Genomic DNA, 16,127 nt, shown 5'->3' with positions numbered 1-16,127 from the left:
TCTTAACAGGTGGGACAACTGCTCAAACCAATAAAGGAAGCCAATGGATCCCTTATGTCCATCAGGCACAGATCAAAGGTGGAACATAATCATAAGAATTCTGTTTAGCTGCATTACCTTTTTCATATCTCAAGGCCAAAACTACAAACCATCTGGGATATTCTTTAAGGTTTGTGAGACTACTACCTGTGCAATTAAGCCAGAAAATTGTTTGCCACCAGGAAAAACAGAAGGAAACATGCTGAAGCCATTTATTGGGGTTGGCATCTGTTTTCAGAAAATGACAGTGCATCTTTTGAATTCAGCTTCTTATTTGCTAAGCTTCTCTGCTTACAGGCATGGTTTATGTTCCTGCACTGTGGCAGCTGCTTCTCTTCAAATAGACATTGTACAGGGCCACACGTTTCCAACAGCTAGAATTTTTGAAGAAGTTACACCAGTGAGTACACACAGCAAACTCACACGTTCTGAATGATCACTCTGCGAGGAGTTTCTTCATAGCCGGATGACTAGGCAGAGAGAGACAGCTTGCTGGTGAAAATAAATCAGAGACAGGATGCTTTTCGTATGAGAGAGAGACACATATCAAAATGATGAGGCACAATATATCTTTTCAGGGGAGAAAAAAACCCAAAACATTTTATTTGAAAAGAAGAAAAGTATGTTCAGCCCTCAAGGAAATATCCTTTAGAAGAGACTGCTGAATGACTTTTCTATCCAGTTTCTGAAGCTTGCAGTGGGGTTGAGAAGCAAAGTTAAAAAACAGCACTTGGATCAGGAGGATAAGCTAGAAACTGCTCCTGATGTAATTCCCCAGATTTTTAGGGAACACTTCTTTTAGCCTGTTGTTTCCATCCATATTAAATTTAGTATAGGCCCTTTCCGTGTAAGTATTTGCTAAAGGGTATTTGTGCAGGTTAGGGGGACTTCAGGGAGAAAGATGAAACTGGAGGATGTAAAACTTGAGGAAACAGAAAGCAAAAAGCCCTAGCACAGCATGCTCTCTGGCCTCTATTTGCAGAACAGCAGCAAGTCCGCAGCTAGACTTCTTTGTCCTTTGAACAAATACGGCCAGTTGCCTTAGAAAACTAAATGCGTTTCCCCACCAATTACATACTGGATGCACCAGCTCACATCCTCAGTGGTGCTACTGACATAGGTCCATGGATTTAATTGAACTCTATTGATTTACATCAGCTGAAGAGGTAGTTGGATAAGTATAATTACCTAGGTACTTGTGTCTATTTATCTGAGGCTAAAGTGACTGATTTTGTGGGATAGATCCTTTCTCCACTTTTTCCCACTGCCTCTGTGAGCTTGCCCATTGAAGCAAAGGGCACACTGAGCATCAGTAGTAGAAGTGATCAATGTAACATCCTTTTTAAAAGATGCTTGTCCTTAAAAGGGACCTGAATCACTCTCAACCTCCGTTCTCCCAGATCCCTCTCTCTGGTATTACTGACAGCTCAGTTTCAAAGTAGTTTTCAGATAGAATATCTGTATCTGCTGTGCCTCTCCCTTATAGGCTAAGACTTTAGGGGAGGAACGTAGTGAAGTGACCAGGGAGCAGCTCATTTTCATCTGCATTTACATTGTCACAACCATCACCAGTGGCCTGTGCATTCCTGGCTTCATCTGTCACTGATGAGCAATTGGGCTAAAGTGAGCAAAGCATCTGTTCTGTCCTAGGCTGGCAGCTAACCTGCCCTTATGGTGAAGGTCTGGGTCCTCAGTGGGGCCATCTGGCTGACGAGCCATCTCCTCCGGCTTAGGGGGAGCTTTAAAGACTTGGGTCAGAAAGGGGATTTGGCAGCAGTGCTAACGCTACATAACCGCAGGTCTTTATTTGATTCTTTGTTACGGTTCTGGAGGTCACCCGTCTTCCCTGGGAAGTGTAATGGAAGCATTAGGTACCATCTGCCTTTCTTTCAGTCAAGAGTCGAACAAGTGGCTGGAGTCAGGAGCTTGCTTGGCTAGTCTGTGGTGTGGTGTCTAACAGTGCTGTCTCCCTTGAAGTCAAGAGGGAAGCTGACCTGTCTTCTTTTCTTTGCCATTCTCACAGTGGGGCTGCAATGAATGTAGTCTTCAGTGAAGAGGAAATGAAGAAGTTCTTAGCAGAAGCCACCAGAGTCTCTCAGGTACCAGTCTTCGTGCTGCTACTGCTTTTTCTTCTTGTTTTTGCTGTATTTGTTTCACTGCTACTGTGTTTTCCATCTCTTTGTTTCTGCATTGTGTTTTGCTCACTCTCTCCCTTCCTTGTTTGGGGAGGACCCAGTGAAATTAGAGTTTGGACCAACATAGAACTGATAGCATCTTTCACTCATTTCTGACCTGTTTTGCCCAGCTTCTTTGAACTCAAAATTTTGTCATGGTATCTTCTCTCTTAGCAATTACATTTATGTATTTATTTAATTAATTTACTCATTTAAATGCAGGAAAAATTGCATGGTTTTTCTATGACATGTAACTCTCCAAACCATGTATCGAGTTCTATTTTCCTCTGTCACAAAAGCAGGACTGCTGCCTGCTTACTGTTAATCCAGTGAGATTATTGATCTGCAGAGTATGTAATGCAGAAGATTAAAGCTCTGATTTCTGTTCTAAATTTTTTTCAAAAGTTAAGTTTGGTGGTGTTTTTAAGTGTCTTTTTTTCTAGCAAAGAGAAAGGGATTTGGTCTAGTATGTTGAAATGTAGGGCAATTTCCCAAATATATGAATGTTTCAGAACACAGAAAACAACTCAGCGCCTGAATTTCTTCTATTGTTACCGTCAGTGTTATTGTACAAGGGATGTCTGAAGAGATGAAAATATGGAAGGAAGAAAAAATTAAATGATCGAGGCTGAATAAAGAACATAAAGAATTCACAGTCTAACCTTTCAACAGTCTCTGAATTTGGACTCACCTTCTGGTCTGTTTTCTTCTGAGGTTTTTTTCCCCTGTTTTTCTGGTGGATTTGGTTTATTTTTTTTTTTTGAATGGTCGCTATTCAGAACAGTACTATAGCACCATAAACACTACAGTCACAGGGATCTTGGAGGTAAAAATAAGTAAGTCAAAGAGGAGCTCTCTGAAAACACAACTGGCTGTGGAAGCCAGACACGTTACTGCTTACTTGGATTTCTTAGGTGGTTAAAGCTTGAACGAGACCAAAACCATGTGGTTTTCAGGTATATGAGGCAAATGATGGAAGTTTAGCATTTTAGGAAGAAAAGGTGGAATGGAAGGGAGATGTCTTACAAAGTAATAATATTGTGAAGGATAGGTTAGTGTGGAAGCAATCAGACCACTTATTATCATCTTTGAACAACTTCAAAGGCATTTTTGAAAGCAGGAGAGTACCACTGTTAGTTCCATCAAAAAGAATTACGTAACTAATTCTCAAAAGACTACAGAGGCAACCTGTGGTAGAAACCAGACTCAGCAGTGCTAGGCCTCCCAAAACACTTAGCTTCTCTCTGTATTTTATTTTAAGTACTCTGCTTAGTGTTTCCCCACACACTCAGAGAAGCAGACCAGGCAGCATCTTTAAGCCACATTCAGTGGGACAGGTTACTTTCGCATGCTGGTGGATGACTTTGGATGACTTTGTGATGGCAGTGGGTACCCTACAGGAGGCTGAAGCCCAGGAAAGTGCTCCTTGGTCAGCTTAACTTGTCACAGCTTGATTGACTCGAATTGGGCAGTGTTGCTCTTTGTTGCTGAGAGGTCTTGTTTCTGGTACAGGAGGTCCTGCTGGGAGTTGAAGTTGTAGAGTCTTGGCAACACATGATGTATTCCTAGGGGAAAAAGTGGGTTTTCCGTAGGATCCTTATGATGTCCAATTCTGTACACAAACAAGGCACTTACTTTTGCTGCAAATGTGACCAGTTGTGTACCATGAGTCTTTTCCTCTCTTAGTGCACCAGATCAGGGTGCTCTGGCCCTGATCCTGCAGAGACTTAGACTAATTTACATGCTAATTTTTTGCTAGTGTGGTCAGACTACTGAAGGAAGGAAGACTTCTTTCTTCCATCCGGTATTTTATATTGACAAAACCTATAGCATAGATGAAGCTAAGCTAGCAAAAATCAAACCTGAACAAAAGTACTGTATTCTGCTTTTAAGTTAGGGAGGGTTTTTTTTCAGTCTTGCCAAGGCTTTGTAGCCTGTGAGTGGTTCCTCAGAAGCTAGCAGTATTAGTTCAGAGCATACAATGAATGTGAGCATCTTTGTGGGACACAAGCTTTAGTTTTCTGGTTACAAAGCCTTACCTAGTTCTGCTTCATCCAAAAGAATGGCTCCAGATAAAGTGCCTGACCAGTGTCGTTCTGTTGTTCAACTAGTTTGCTGTTACGATGTTGTGTCATTATGGCATTTATGTTGTCAACAATGTTCAAAACTTCTCGTGCGAGTTGAGACAGATTAGAGTAAACAAGGTTCTGTGCACGTATAAAATCTTCTGGTGAAAAACTGCAGCAAGACAAAGTTATAGGACACAAGCCACTAAATTTATGAAACAGTGTAGGCTGTGGCATTGTCCTTGCCTGTGAATTTACCCTTGCACTGATAAATGTAAGGAATTGTGTCTTGTAACTTTCGGAGTCGCTTTATATTTTTTCAAGAGGAGCCTTGTGAGCATGCACTGACTGTCATTTATTCCATTTTATTCTCTAATAAATAACAGGCAGTTAATAGTGGATGGGACAAGTAAAATGTTGAGACATAAAGCTGGCCAGAAAGAATGTGGATTAGATTTTTAACTGTCTGTTGGAGCCGGCAGCTGGAAGGAGAAAGCACTAAAGGAGAAGGAAGTGTGTGCTGGCATCCCAGAGATAGGCAGGAGAGGAGAAAGGAAAACAATGTATACCAGGGAACTAATTGAGAGTCAAGGACAGGTCATTCCTGGCCAGCTATAATTGGTGGCAACCTCTTCTTGGGACACTTAGGAAACCAAGCAGAGAAATGAGAAAGGAATGATCAGTTGCCTAAAATATATGACTCTAAACCAGCAAACGGCCACTATACAAAGTCATTAAGTATGCCAAGAATCAATTACTTTGTGAAGCAGTATGTCCAGTGAGATGGCTGGGAGGCTCAGAGGGAGGAGGAATTGAAGATCTTGGAGGTACGGACTGTTTTTGGGAGACAGGATCAGAGGTCACTGGATCCATGCACATGTCCCACTGTCATCTTTTTGCTGCGATCTCACTTAAAAGCTCTTTGTGGCTTTGCCACAGATTTCCCTGTCATGGTGACATGGAGGGCTCAAATTTACGTATCAGAGACTTCGGGGAAATCATGCCAAGTTTCACCCCATTATGTCTTTGTAAAGGTCACTTATCTGTGCAAATAAGAATATTAATAGATTGGTCTTGTGAGATTCTGCTTCCAAAGGTTTTTCAGTGATGAATAGCAGAGCACTTGGATGGTCCCCAAATACTCTCAAATAAAAACTTTCTTCTTTTATCTTATCTTGATGACAGGATCATCCTGTGGTACTCACTAAATTTATTGAAGGTGCCCGTGAGGTGGAAATGGATGCTGTAGCCAAGGCAGGAAGTGTAAGAAATTTGCCTTTTTTTTTTTTTTTTTTTTTTTGTATTAAACTTGTTTTTCAGGATTGGAGATTTGCAAAAATGTGTGGTTTGAACGACTTGCTATACAGCCATGGATTTGTGCAGAGAACAGTAAAGAAGAAAACATGAATTCATGTTGGGTTCAAAAACATCATGCTTGAAAAGCTCAGCGTGCCTTATTGTATACATCTAAATATTTATTTTTTTAAGCATTGCTTAACCATGTTAATGAATCCTTTAGAATATAATTTTTGCTGGATTTACAGATTACTGGCTTCACAAATTACTTTCATTAGAATTGTATCAGCATGTGTTATGGTATTACCAAAGTTGTTACACCTTCACCTTGCAATTCATTACTAATCAAAGACTTCTCACAAAAAAAAAAATCACAAACTTTTCATTTAACAGACATATTCTGGTTTCAGTCTTCATTTTTAACCAGCAGACAAGATCAATTTTTTTGGTACTGAGGTAGTGCACCCTGATGCAATTCATTCAACTTGATACCTTAGGCCTGAATTTCCTCTGCTTGTTTTTCCTCATGAGTAAAACACCACAAAAGATTGTGTGTGTGTGGGAAAGCATAAAAATTGTGTTAGTTCGTACTTGTTTCTATTGGGGAATGACAACTTTTTTGTGTTCATGGCAAACAGAACTTAAAGAGCTGGTTTAAAGCCTAATTAGCTTTTACCTTCTGACCTTCTGTCAGAACGTGTGTTAGAGGAAGAAAGCCTTAGGATGACCAGACTGTGGTAGGCTTTATCATGTGTGCAGTTTGCTTAACCATGGTATGAAAGACACTAACATGATCCTCTTGTTTGTATGCCTTGTGTCTGCCTCAGTCCTATTCTCCCCAAAACCTTGGGAAATTCACTTCCCCGCCCCCCCCCCCCATCCCCCATCTGTATCCTTGTTTGGATACAGCTCTGTTCAGGAGACTGTGCTGGGCTGGAAATGGGGGAACAGTTCATGAGAGAGGGTGAGGTGACTAACTGCTCTGGTGTTACTGTGTGCAGGTTATTTCACATGCTATTTCAGAGCATGTGGAAGATGCAGGCGTTCACTCTGGAGATGCCACCCTCATGTTACCCACACAGACTATTAGCCAGGGAGCCTTGGAGAAGGTAGGTGTTGCACTAGCAAAGAAAAGAGAAAAGAAAGGAAGAGTTTGAATCTGCTTTCCCCCTCTGCTTAGAAGAACTCAGTCACCAATGGAGAAACCAAATCACCAATGTTTTTTTTTTTAAAGGCCAGTGTGATATGTGCAAGTGTAGGATGTCAGTGTGCACTCTGTGATTGGCTGTCCTGTACATAGGATCATCTGAACTGTATCCCATTGATTTAAGTAGTAGATGTGTACACTTTCAGGCCCATTGGACTTTTTTTGTTTCATTGGTTTAGAACCAGCTTCCATAGCAGTAGAAGATTGCCTAATCCATACATATATGCCATGGTTCACTTTCTGCTTTCTTTTCTTCCACAATCCTTAAATGATCAGATCAGGTGTATGACTTTCTAGCTGCCTGCTTTTCCAGAAAGGATATCAGGATGAATTAACCTCACCTAACCTTGACTTTTCCCACTTTTGAGAATAAAACTGGTAATAGAGTTAGTTGTTAAAATGCATTTTCTCAGTAAAATGTGCCATCCCTCACGATGTCATCCTTTTAAGGGTCTGCTTGGAAGCTAGCAAGAGCTGTAATGCAGTGGTCTGTGCTACAACTCTGTTTACAAGAATGTCGAAAGCCTTGTTTATGAAATAGTCATCTCCTGAAGCAGAGCCATTCAAATGGTTTTACTGAAATGGCATGTGATTTCTTGACAAACCTAGAAAATCAGACCATAGTGTTTTATCCATTTGTTCCAGAGTATATCTGGTGAGATGCATCCCACTGATTTGTGATGGGACAGGCATGTCGGTGAAATACTTTTTGGACACTTGTAAAGCGAAGTAGTTAATCTCAAAGGGCAAAACATCATTATTTATTATTTAACCAAGAAAGGTATAAAGGCTCCAGTATGCAGTGTAGGAATTGCTACAGACAGGGCAGGCTTTTATTCTCTCTCTTTCTCCTCCTTTCTCACACACACACAGATGAAGCTGATTTTTACTTCTGCCTTCAAATGGCTCTTTGAGCTCTAGGTTACCAGGCAAATTAAACATGTTTGCTTCTGAAAGATAATGCTATTATACCAAAATGAAGGTATAGAGAAAAAATATGCTAGGGCAGAGAGATACATTTCAAGGAATCCACATGTGAGGTGATTTATTACCATGACACTGTTTTGTGGGATTTATTTATTTGTTATACATACGCACATTTTTACTTTATTTATTTTTATAGGTAAAAGCTGCTACAAAAAAGATTGCAAATGCCTTTGCCATCTCTGGTCCATTCAACATTCAGTTCTTGGTGCAAGGCAACAATGTGCTGGTAAGAGCTCTTGTGACTGTTGAAGGAAACCAGGCTCTGCTATGGATAGTTAGGTGCATGTTTCCTGCACTCCCTGCCATAGCAACTCCGTAGCAATAACAGCTGTGGGTTTCTAACCTGCATTGTCTGACGATGTGAGGCTCACCTGTGCCACCCCTAGTCACACAGCTCTCCCTGTCTGTGTGGGAGAGAGCGTCCTTCCCTGCCTTCACACCGAGGGTGAAGCGAGTCTGGCTGCGTTATCTGCCAGCACTAGCTATCTTTCACTGTGGGCTGCTGTCCTTCCCAAAATGTTCAGTTTTGAATATGATGGACGGCACTGGGACCTGTGCCTCATCCTATGAACTGAATGTCATTGCTTTTAGATGTTAGATGTCCTCTCTCATCTTTAGCTATTTTGATCATTAAAATAAGCCTTCCAAGGCACTGGAAAGAAAGCAAGACAATTTAAGTGTTTAAGCCTTTAATATAAGCCATTAAGGTGGCTATCTAAATAGCGTGGTCTTAGTAGCTAAGGGTAACAGAAGTACAGCAGATGTCTGACCCTTTACGGGTAGCGGCTGGCTTTCTGTGGCTAATGGAAGAAGGTCAGAGCAATGTGAGCAGAGTATGACTGAGGAAGCAGTGAATGGAAAGAAAAGCCCGGTGTGGTATAGAAGAGATACATTATTGGTGAAAGATCCTGTTTGGGCTATTAGTTGAGGAAAATGTACTTACCATTCTTCACTTTTCTTATATTTCACACATCGTTATTTAGCATCTCCACAGAGGGTCAGAATGGAGTTTTTCCTTTCTTGCTTTCCCTCAGCTGTGCTTGCCTTTTTTTCTGGCTAAATTCCCCTTTTCCATTCTGTCTTAATTTACCTATTTTCACCCTCCTTCACTCCCCCCTCATTCTTACTTACAGCAATTCCTCTGTTGCTAATGAACTCCACGGTGCACTTCTCAGAAGGATGCAGCACTTTTTTCTTGCTTGGGTCACTGAATGACTTCTGCATGTGGATGAGGAAAGTTGGTAAGGGTAGCCCAGTCATTCATGAAGTGCCATTACCATGGGAAAAGAACAAGGTGGGCTTCTAAAGGTTGTACCTAATGCCTGTGTGTAAGTTTCCATGCCTCTTGCACATTAACTTAGGGTATGGTACAAGACGTTTTCCAAAGTGAACTCTGGATAACACCCAGTTCTAATTTTCAGACGGTAGAGATGAAACTCATTTGCAGGACATCAGGCTCCTTGTAACTCAAGCTGGCCACTACCCTCCCTCCTTGCTGTTTGTAATATTGAACACAATTTCTGTGCCTTGTATTTGGTGATCTGAAGAGCGTCTCTTCCAAGAGGAATAAGGAGTGATTTCCAGAAATGTGAATGAATCTATTTCTTCACTGCACAGTCCCTGACCCTGGTACTTCTTTTTAATCCCATCAGGTGATAGAGTGCAACTTGCGAGCTTCACGCTCCTTCCCTTTTGTATCAAAGACTCTGGGTGTGGACTTCATCGATGTGGCCACAAAAGTGATGATTGGAAAAGAGGTTAATGAGTCATGCCTCCCCACACTGGAACATCCCATTATTCCATCCAGATATGTTGGGATTAAGGTATGGTTTCCAAAAGAACACCAAAATCCCCCCCAACAGAGCCAGCACCTAACACATTAATAGGCAATTAGTACTTTAATGTACAGAGAGAATAATTTACTCATTGGCCAAAGGTCAAATTGACCTTTTGTAGTTTCTGTCAAGATAATGTATCTTGGGAATTTCAGAGAAAAATCAAAGGAAAATTATCTAGTGATTGTTAATAAAATCAATCTTCTTTTATTTCGTCTAACCTACTCTGAATCATGTTTATGGGCAGCATAATAAATATGCATTTGCAGAATTGAACACTGAGGTTCAGACTATTTCATAATACTATCTAGTATATGTGTGGACATGTACAAATTTTGTGTTCTGAGTGCCCCCTAGATTTCACTTTCAGGATTTAGGACATGGGCTGTGAATGCATGGAATCCCCTTTATATGCACCACCAGTTAAAATGGGAGTGAAAGTCTTGGATCCTTTGATTTCAGCGGGGCCAAGATTTTACTTTTCATAGTTACTAAGCTTATGTACCACCCAAGATAGCAAAGTGTACTGTAGGTATTTCTGAATGCTTAGTGGAATAAAAAAAAATAATTTAAGTTCCTAATCATAAAACTCCAGAACAGCAGTGCAGAAAATACAATGCATAATGAGAATTGTTTACACAGAAACGTTCAAGCTTTAATAGCTTCCATATCAAGTGAAAACTGAGGAAACAGAAAACACCTAACATGTTTCTACTAATAAAATGTTCAGACCTATTAAAATACAAATAAAAAGCCAAATCTGCGGCCCAAGCGAGCTCAGCTTATTGTCAAGCCAGCCAGTCTAGAAGTAGCGTCATATTTTGTTTTGATGCTACAGGTAGGCATTATCTGAAATTCTAATCTAAGAATATTTTTCTGAGTGTTATTTATTTTTATTAATTTCAGTTATTTAGACCTGGGTCTTCTACTCTGTTGTTAGCTAAACCACCAAGTTTTCTCTCTTTCCCAGGAATGCTGGCTACAGAGCGGAAAACCCAACTACATTCTTGAAAACTTGGCTACAAAGCCTTTTATACTGGTTGTGTTCTGTGTGGATTTGTCAAATATAAAAATCTGCTAATATCTTTAGAAAGGCTAGACTGAAAAATATTCCAGTTAAATCTGGTTCTTGTTATTCATGCATCATATTTTCTGTCCTCTCACATTTTTATGATAGGAACATTTGCGTCGAAATGGGATTGTGTTTCTCCAGCAGTTCTTAAATGCTCTAAAAAGAGAATACGAAACTCTTTTCTTCTTTCTCAACATAGCTGCTCCTTTGTGGATTTGAAGTTCCACTGTTTTAGCCTTAGTGACTGGAATATTCTCTTGCCATGTTTGCTTGCAGTGTGATGCAAGTATCATGGCCTGGCCAAGATTAAATCCTGGATAAAGCATGACTGAATAAGTTTTAAATAGGATTTATTTGCAGTACCACAGCCTGCTTCTGCTGATGCATTTTCATGCTCACAGCAGACAAAAGTTAGGGAGCTGGAGGAAAGCTTTGTTGCTTGTTACCTTTCAAGACAATATATGCATAAAAAATAATCCACCTTTACTACCATATTTCAGCTTGAGACTGTAGAGTTGGCCACTGTAAATTTTTTTTCTTTATGTGTAGAAGAAGCAAAACCGATCTAAAAGTCTGGAAGACACATGATATTTTTTTAAGAAACCTTTCGCAATGAATTTCTGCTGTCACATTTTAGTTGATAATTGTTAGGTGTCATGAAACAGCAGCTGACTTGTCTGCAGTGTTACCTTCAGAGACTTCCAAGAACAGAATTATGTCTTTGAATGTAAAGCTAGATTCTTGGTTAATCAGCAATGATGGTGTCTTTATGCAAATGCCATTAGTAGTTCAAGGTGTAGAGAAGCCCTATAGAAAATTATTCCTTAGTAGAAAATTTACTCTGTTAGCCACATGTAGTCATTGGCTCTTTAACAGAGTGTTTCTTTCTCTCTCTCTTTTTTTTTTAAGGTCAAATTAGACAAGAGAACTCACAGACTGTAGTGACCTAAGCCCTCAGATAATGATAATGATCAGGGATTTTAATATTTTCAATCAAAAGATTAAAAAAAAATATACAGGTCTGTATTTTGGGGAGGGAGAGGGAAAATACAAAAATCATAGTGTGTTCTTGTGGAATCGTTTGATTCCTGTGAGTGAAAAATTTCTGTTGGAGAACAGTTTTCTAAGAAAAACAGAGGGCCCTCAGATAGTGTATCTCCTTGTGTCATGAATTAGATGCTTCACAGCTTTTCTGTTTTAAAATGTGTCCTAAAGATGATAGTCATAGTGGACTACCACAGATTAGAAATCTGCCATCAGAATATGAGCAGAACTGCAAGAGTTAGAAGGATGATTTACTGGTGAGATACAAGTTTATTTGTTCCAGTCCATCATCAGGATGCTGGGGGAGCTCACTTGCCAAGTAGTCCTTTGTTTATCAGCCTTGACCAGTGCTTTTTTTTGATTCATTCATGTCTGTCTCTTTCTGTCACTTCCAAGTGTAGCTGGATGGCTTTTGTTTTGTTTTTGTTTTGGTTTTGTGGTTGTTGTGGTTTGTTTGGTTTTTTAAACTATGCATTAGATTTTCATTCTCTTACTATCTCCTACCTCTTTCTTTCACCAGGCCCCAATGTTTTCTTGGTCCCGGCTGAGAGATGCTGACCCTGTTCTCCGATGTGAAATGGCCTCTACTGGGGAGGTATCTTCTAGATTTGCCTTTTTTCTTTGTTGTTGTTGTTGAAACCAAGTTGACTTTAAACATCATGAATCTTTGAAACTGATCTTGTTACTGCCTGTATCGTGATGGCATCTGTAGCTTCTTCAGAAGATTTATAACATCTTTTTTAGCTGTAAAAACACACTGTCCTGGAAATCCCAGTTTATTCAGCCACTGGATGTCCCTCTTTACCTGCATGTCAGCTCCCTGAGTTGGACCTGGTTGGTGTGACAGCCTGAAATGAGTTTATCTGAGAGCTGTTGGGTTCTGGGAGGTTCTTGATGTGTCAGTCTGTTTTATGAATCACCTGCTTCTAGACAGACAAGTGCTTACAGCTTTCAACCCCCCCCCACTTGACACATACCAGAATAGCAATATTGAGTCTCCAGGTCATGAGCGTTTGGTCTTGGAACATGCTGGTTTCTTGAAAGCAACAAATATGTGTGGTGATATTTTTCTTGTTGCCAGGTAACATTGAGGCATGTCCCAAGGTGTGAAAGGAAAGAAAGGGTGAATAAAATGCGATGGCTGTAGTATGGACTGTCAGTATGATGAGGGGGAAGCTGAGCTACTTCACCTACTCTTTCTACTGTGAAGTGCTTCCAAAATGTCTGTGGTGTATGCATGGCACACTCTAAAGGCAGAAAGCTGTTTCTCTTCCTTTGTAGGCTCAGCACTGACGGGAGCCCTCACTCCTCAAGGTGTACAGGTTTCTGTCAACATCATTTGAAGGGATATTAATTCATCTAGAACAAAGAGTTTTGTTTAAGAGTTATTGCTGAGCTGTCAACAGCTTCTGTAGATATACCTAAACCATCTTTAAACTTGCTTGCTCTGTTGCTTCTAGGAAAGTTGTGGTAGCAATAAACTTATTCTGGGCTAGAAAGCCCACTTGGGAAGTGATTAAATACTGAAGGTAATTAGACTGGCCTAACTCTGTTCTACCATAGCTAGGCAGGTGGCAGAGCCTGGGCTGCTCCATTTGATATGAGCTTGGGTATGTCTACATGAGCTTTTTTCATTAAGAAAGCCTTATATTTTAGTATGAAAAAGCACTATACCCAGATACAAGGTAAGAACAGCCTTAGGTCTCCTACATCTCTCCAGAATTACTTTATTTTGCTCTTCATAATGTGAGGGAAATCAATATTGCAGAAGATTTCCTTTCAGTGTAGTTAATGGGCAGAAAAAAGCCAAGTGACTTCCTTATTTTCAGAACAAAATTGATTACACAGACACCCACCCCCCACAAACACCCCCCAATGAAAAAAAGGAATAAAAATGTAACTAAGGGCAAGAATTATTTTTCTGCTCTTTATATGGAGTTAGAGATTACCTTGGTCATAAAGGAGGGATTATTAACTTTTATGAGTTGGAAAGATCCATATTCACAAATGCCATAAAATGTGACAGTTATGAAAGTCTTTCTTATGAGTGAAGTAAGGATAATAACTTGCTTTGGGTAAAATGCTCAATTATTCCTCAAAGACATTTTTCACACACATGGCTTGATTTGGGCTTGAATTTGTTGCATCTATCTGGCAGAGATGTATTTTGTGGAAGCTGTGGTTCCCACAACAGTAGAAGACACAGTGCTGGGGGATCCCTTTGAGTTCTGTGGCTATTCTGACCACGCCACAATGATAAACCTCTCCTGCAGGCTGGAAACCCCCGGTCCGAGCGTGCCTGGCAGGGAGCTGGCTGCCACCCTAGAAAGCCCAGGACATACGTAACCCCTCAGCCACTTACGCTGAAGAACAGACTGAACACTCAAGGATGAGTGTTTAGAGAAAAGCTGAGTTATTAGTTGTCATGATTTTTTTTTTTATCCCTTCCCTTGTGGGATTTTTTTGTTGTTGTTGTTTGTTCTTTTTTTTACTTCAGAAGATCTGGCAAATCATCATTTGTTCTTCTTACATAGGAAATATTGGCACCATGGTAACGGTGGGACCATGAATATGAGGGCTCCCTCTGTGATGGGAGGGACCATAGCAGGAAAATGGGAGAGCAATTCTCAATCAGCCCCTTTATCCCATCTGTGTATGTGTGCAGATTTGTTATTTCAAAGAGAAAAATCTGTGACAGTTTCTGCTTCTCACTGTTTTTCAACAAGTGTGGAGTTAGCCAGAAAAAAAAGCGAAAAGGTGAGGGGTTTGTTGTGGTTTTTTGTTTGGTTTTGTTTTTTAAAAAAAACTTTCACAAAAGCTCGTGTGTTCCTCCTTTCATCATCAGAATTCCAAATTTTGGTAAGGAACATAGTTTAGTTCTTTCAGAAGATCATTACCGCATGACAGTCTGTGAACATCTGAGCTCCACAGGCAGTTCTGAATGATGGAGAACTGCTGAATGATTTTTATTGATTTCTTTATCAAGTCTTTGTTTACATAAAATAAATTATTATGAATTGTCATGATTTTTTTGTTCTTTTCCTAAGTGCATACTTGAATTTTGTACATCTATGGACTTTTAATGGAAAAACAACTTTATAGTCCATGGTTTATCTTCAGAGGAAATGCCAGAAATACATGACGGCGCAAGTGCTGTCTTACCCTAGTTGGCAGCATACATGCAGAGAAACATGCCTGCATACAGAATACTCACTAATATTTAAGCATTATATAATGTTAAAACAATTCGCAGTGCACTCACAAACATTGGAGCAGAGGCTGTATACAGCATTCCCATAACTCAGCAGAATCAATTGTTGTTACTCCTTGGTGTGCTGTTTGAAACTAAAGCGTTGCTTATTCCTTTGTTATTGCTTCATTAAAATGATGAGATTTGTCTGCAATGATTTTCTGATTTATTTTTTTCTACCCCTGCCTGCAGGCTCCATGCAAAAACACTCTGATTCTGCGCAAAAAAGTCAAAAGAGCCTAATTAAAAATTTAATTCCTGTTTCTTTTTAAAACAATGATTAGGGGTTGTTTTTGGTTTTTCTCCTCATGCTTCCTTCTCTGTGCCTTTTCCCAGGTCGCATGCTTCGGGGAGGATGTATACTCTGCCTTCCAGAAGGCTATGCTTGCCACAGGGTTTAGGTTTCCTAAGGAAGGAATTTTGATTGGAATCCAGGTGAGTCCTAAGAATCAAAGCTGAGAAAGGACTGACACAGAGGAACTCAGTAACTGTTGCTTTGGTTTCATTCATGTGTCTTTTTGGCTTAAATGTGTGTCTCTGTGATGCAGCTTGAAGTGCAGTAAGACAATGAGGAATAAACACCATGGAGAGGTCTTTACTGAATTCTTTGGGGTTGGCCTATTGTTGGGTTTTTTTTCCCTCTGGCTCCTGATGGTTTCTACTGGGAGCTGCAGAATTTTGCTGGGAGCCAACCCCCGGGATTGCTGAAAGCAGAGGTCTGGGATCAGAGTTAGAAGCCACCTTCCTGTGGGGAGCAAAGCCTATAGACAACTGGTTCAGAGAAGTGTCCCAGCTAGAACTCAGAGCCTGCTCCTTGCTCCCTCCCAGATGGGAGCCCTGGGGATGCTACTTTCCAATCCTGACATATGAACTCCATCTGTACATTGCCTCTTGCCTTTTTGCAACTAGTTCCCCTCCACCCCCTCAAAACAGTGAGAGAGTTTCCATACTGCAAAGCTGGACCTGCTAATCTTTCCCCATAGGTGCATGTATTTCATTCCAGGTAGAGCTGTCACATCATCCAACAGTGTAGGAAACATGATGTTGTTAGGTTGTTGTGGGGCTAGTTATTGGTGTAACCGTGTCAGGCAATGAGACCTCTACCAGGTCTGGCACTGTCACATTCCTCTCCTCATTGGAGTCACGATGGGAATGTA

General features: G+C 40.4%; 1 protein-coding gene across 1 annotated transcript in view; it reads left to right on the top strand.

The window, feature by feature from the left end:
• CPS1 (carbamoyl-phosphate synthase 1) overlaps window positions 1-16,127 on the top strand; it is a 100,010-nt gene that overhangs the window by 73,134 nt on the left and 10,749 nt on the right. The window contains exons 28-34 of the mRNA XM_005244438.3: window positions 2,063-2,138; window positions 5,465-5,542; window positions 6,577-6,684; window positions 7,906-7,995; window positions 9,422-9,592; window positions 12,241-12,315; window positions 15,307-15,405. Of these exons, the coding sequence (XP_005244495.2) occupies window positions 2,063-2,138; window positions 5,465-5,542; window positions 6,577-6,684; window positions 7,906-7,995; window positions 9,422-9,592; window positions 12,241-12,315; window positions 15,307-15,405 (697 nt within the window). The remainder of the gene's footprint in view (window positions 1-2,062; window positions 2,139-5,464; window positions 5,543-6,576; window positions 6,685-7,905; window positions 7,996-9,421; window positions 9,593-12,240; window positions 12,316-15,306; window positions 15,406-16,127) is intronic.

The sequence above is a fragment of the Falco peregrinus genome, chromosome 8 (genome assembly GCF_023634155.1).
Source record: "Falco peregrinus isolate bFalPer1 chromosome 8, bFalPer1.pri, whole genome shotgun sequence".
NCBI lineage: Eukaryota > Metazoa > Chordata > Aves > Falconiformes > Falconidae > Falco > Falco peregrinus.
The sequence above is the reverse complement of the archived record's forward strand: the minus strand, read 5'-3'. Positions and strand labels throughout refer to the sequence as shown.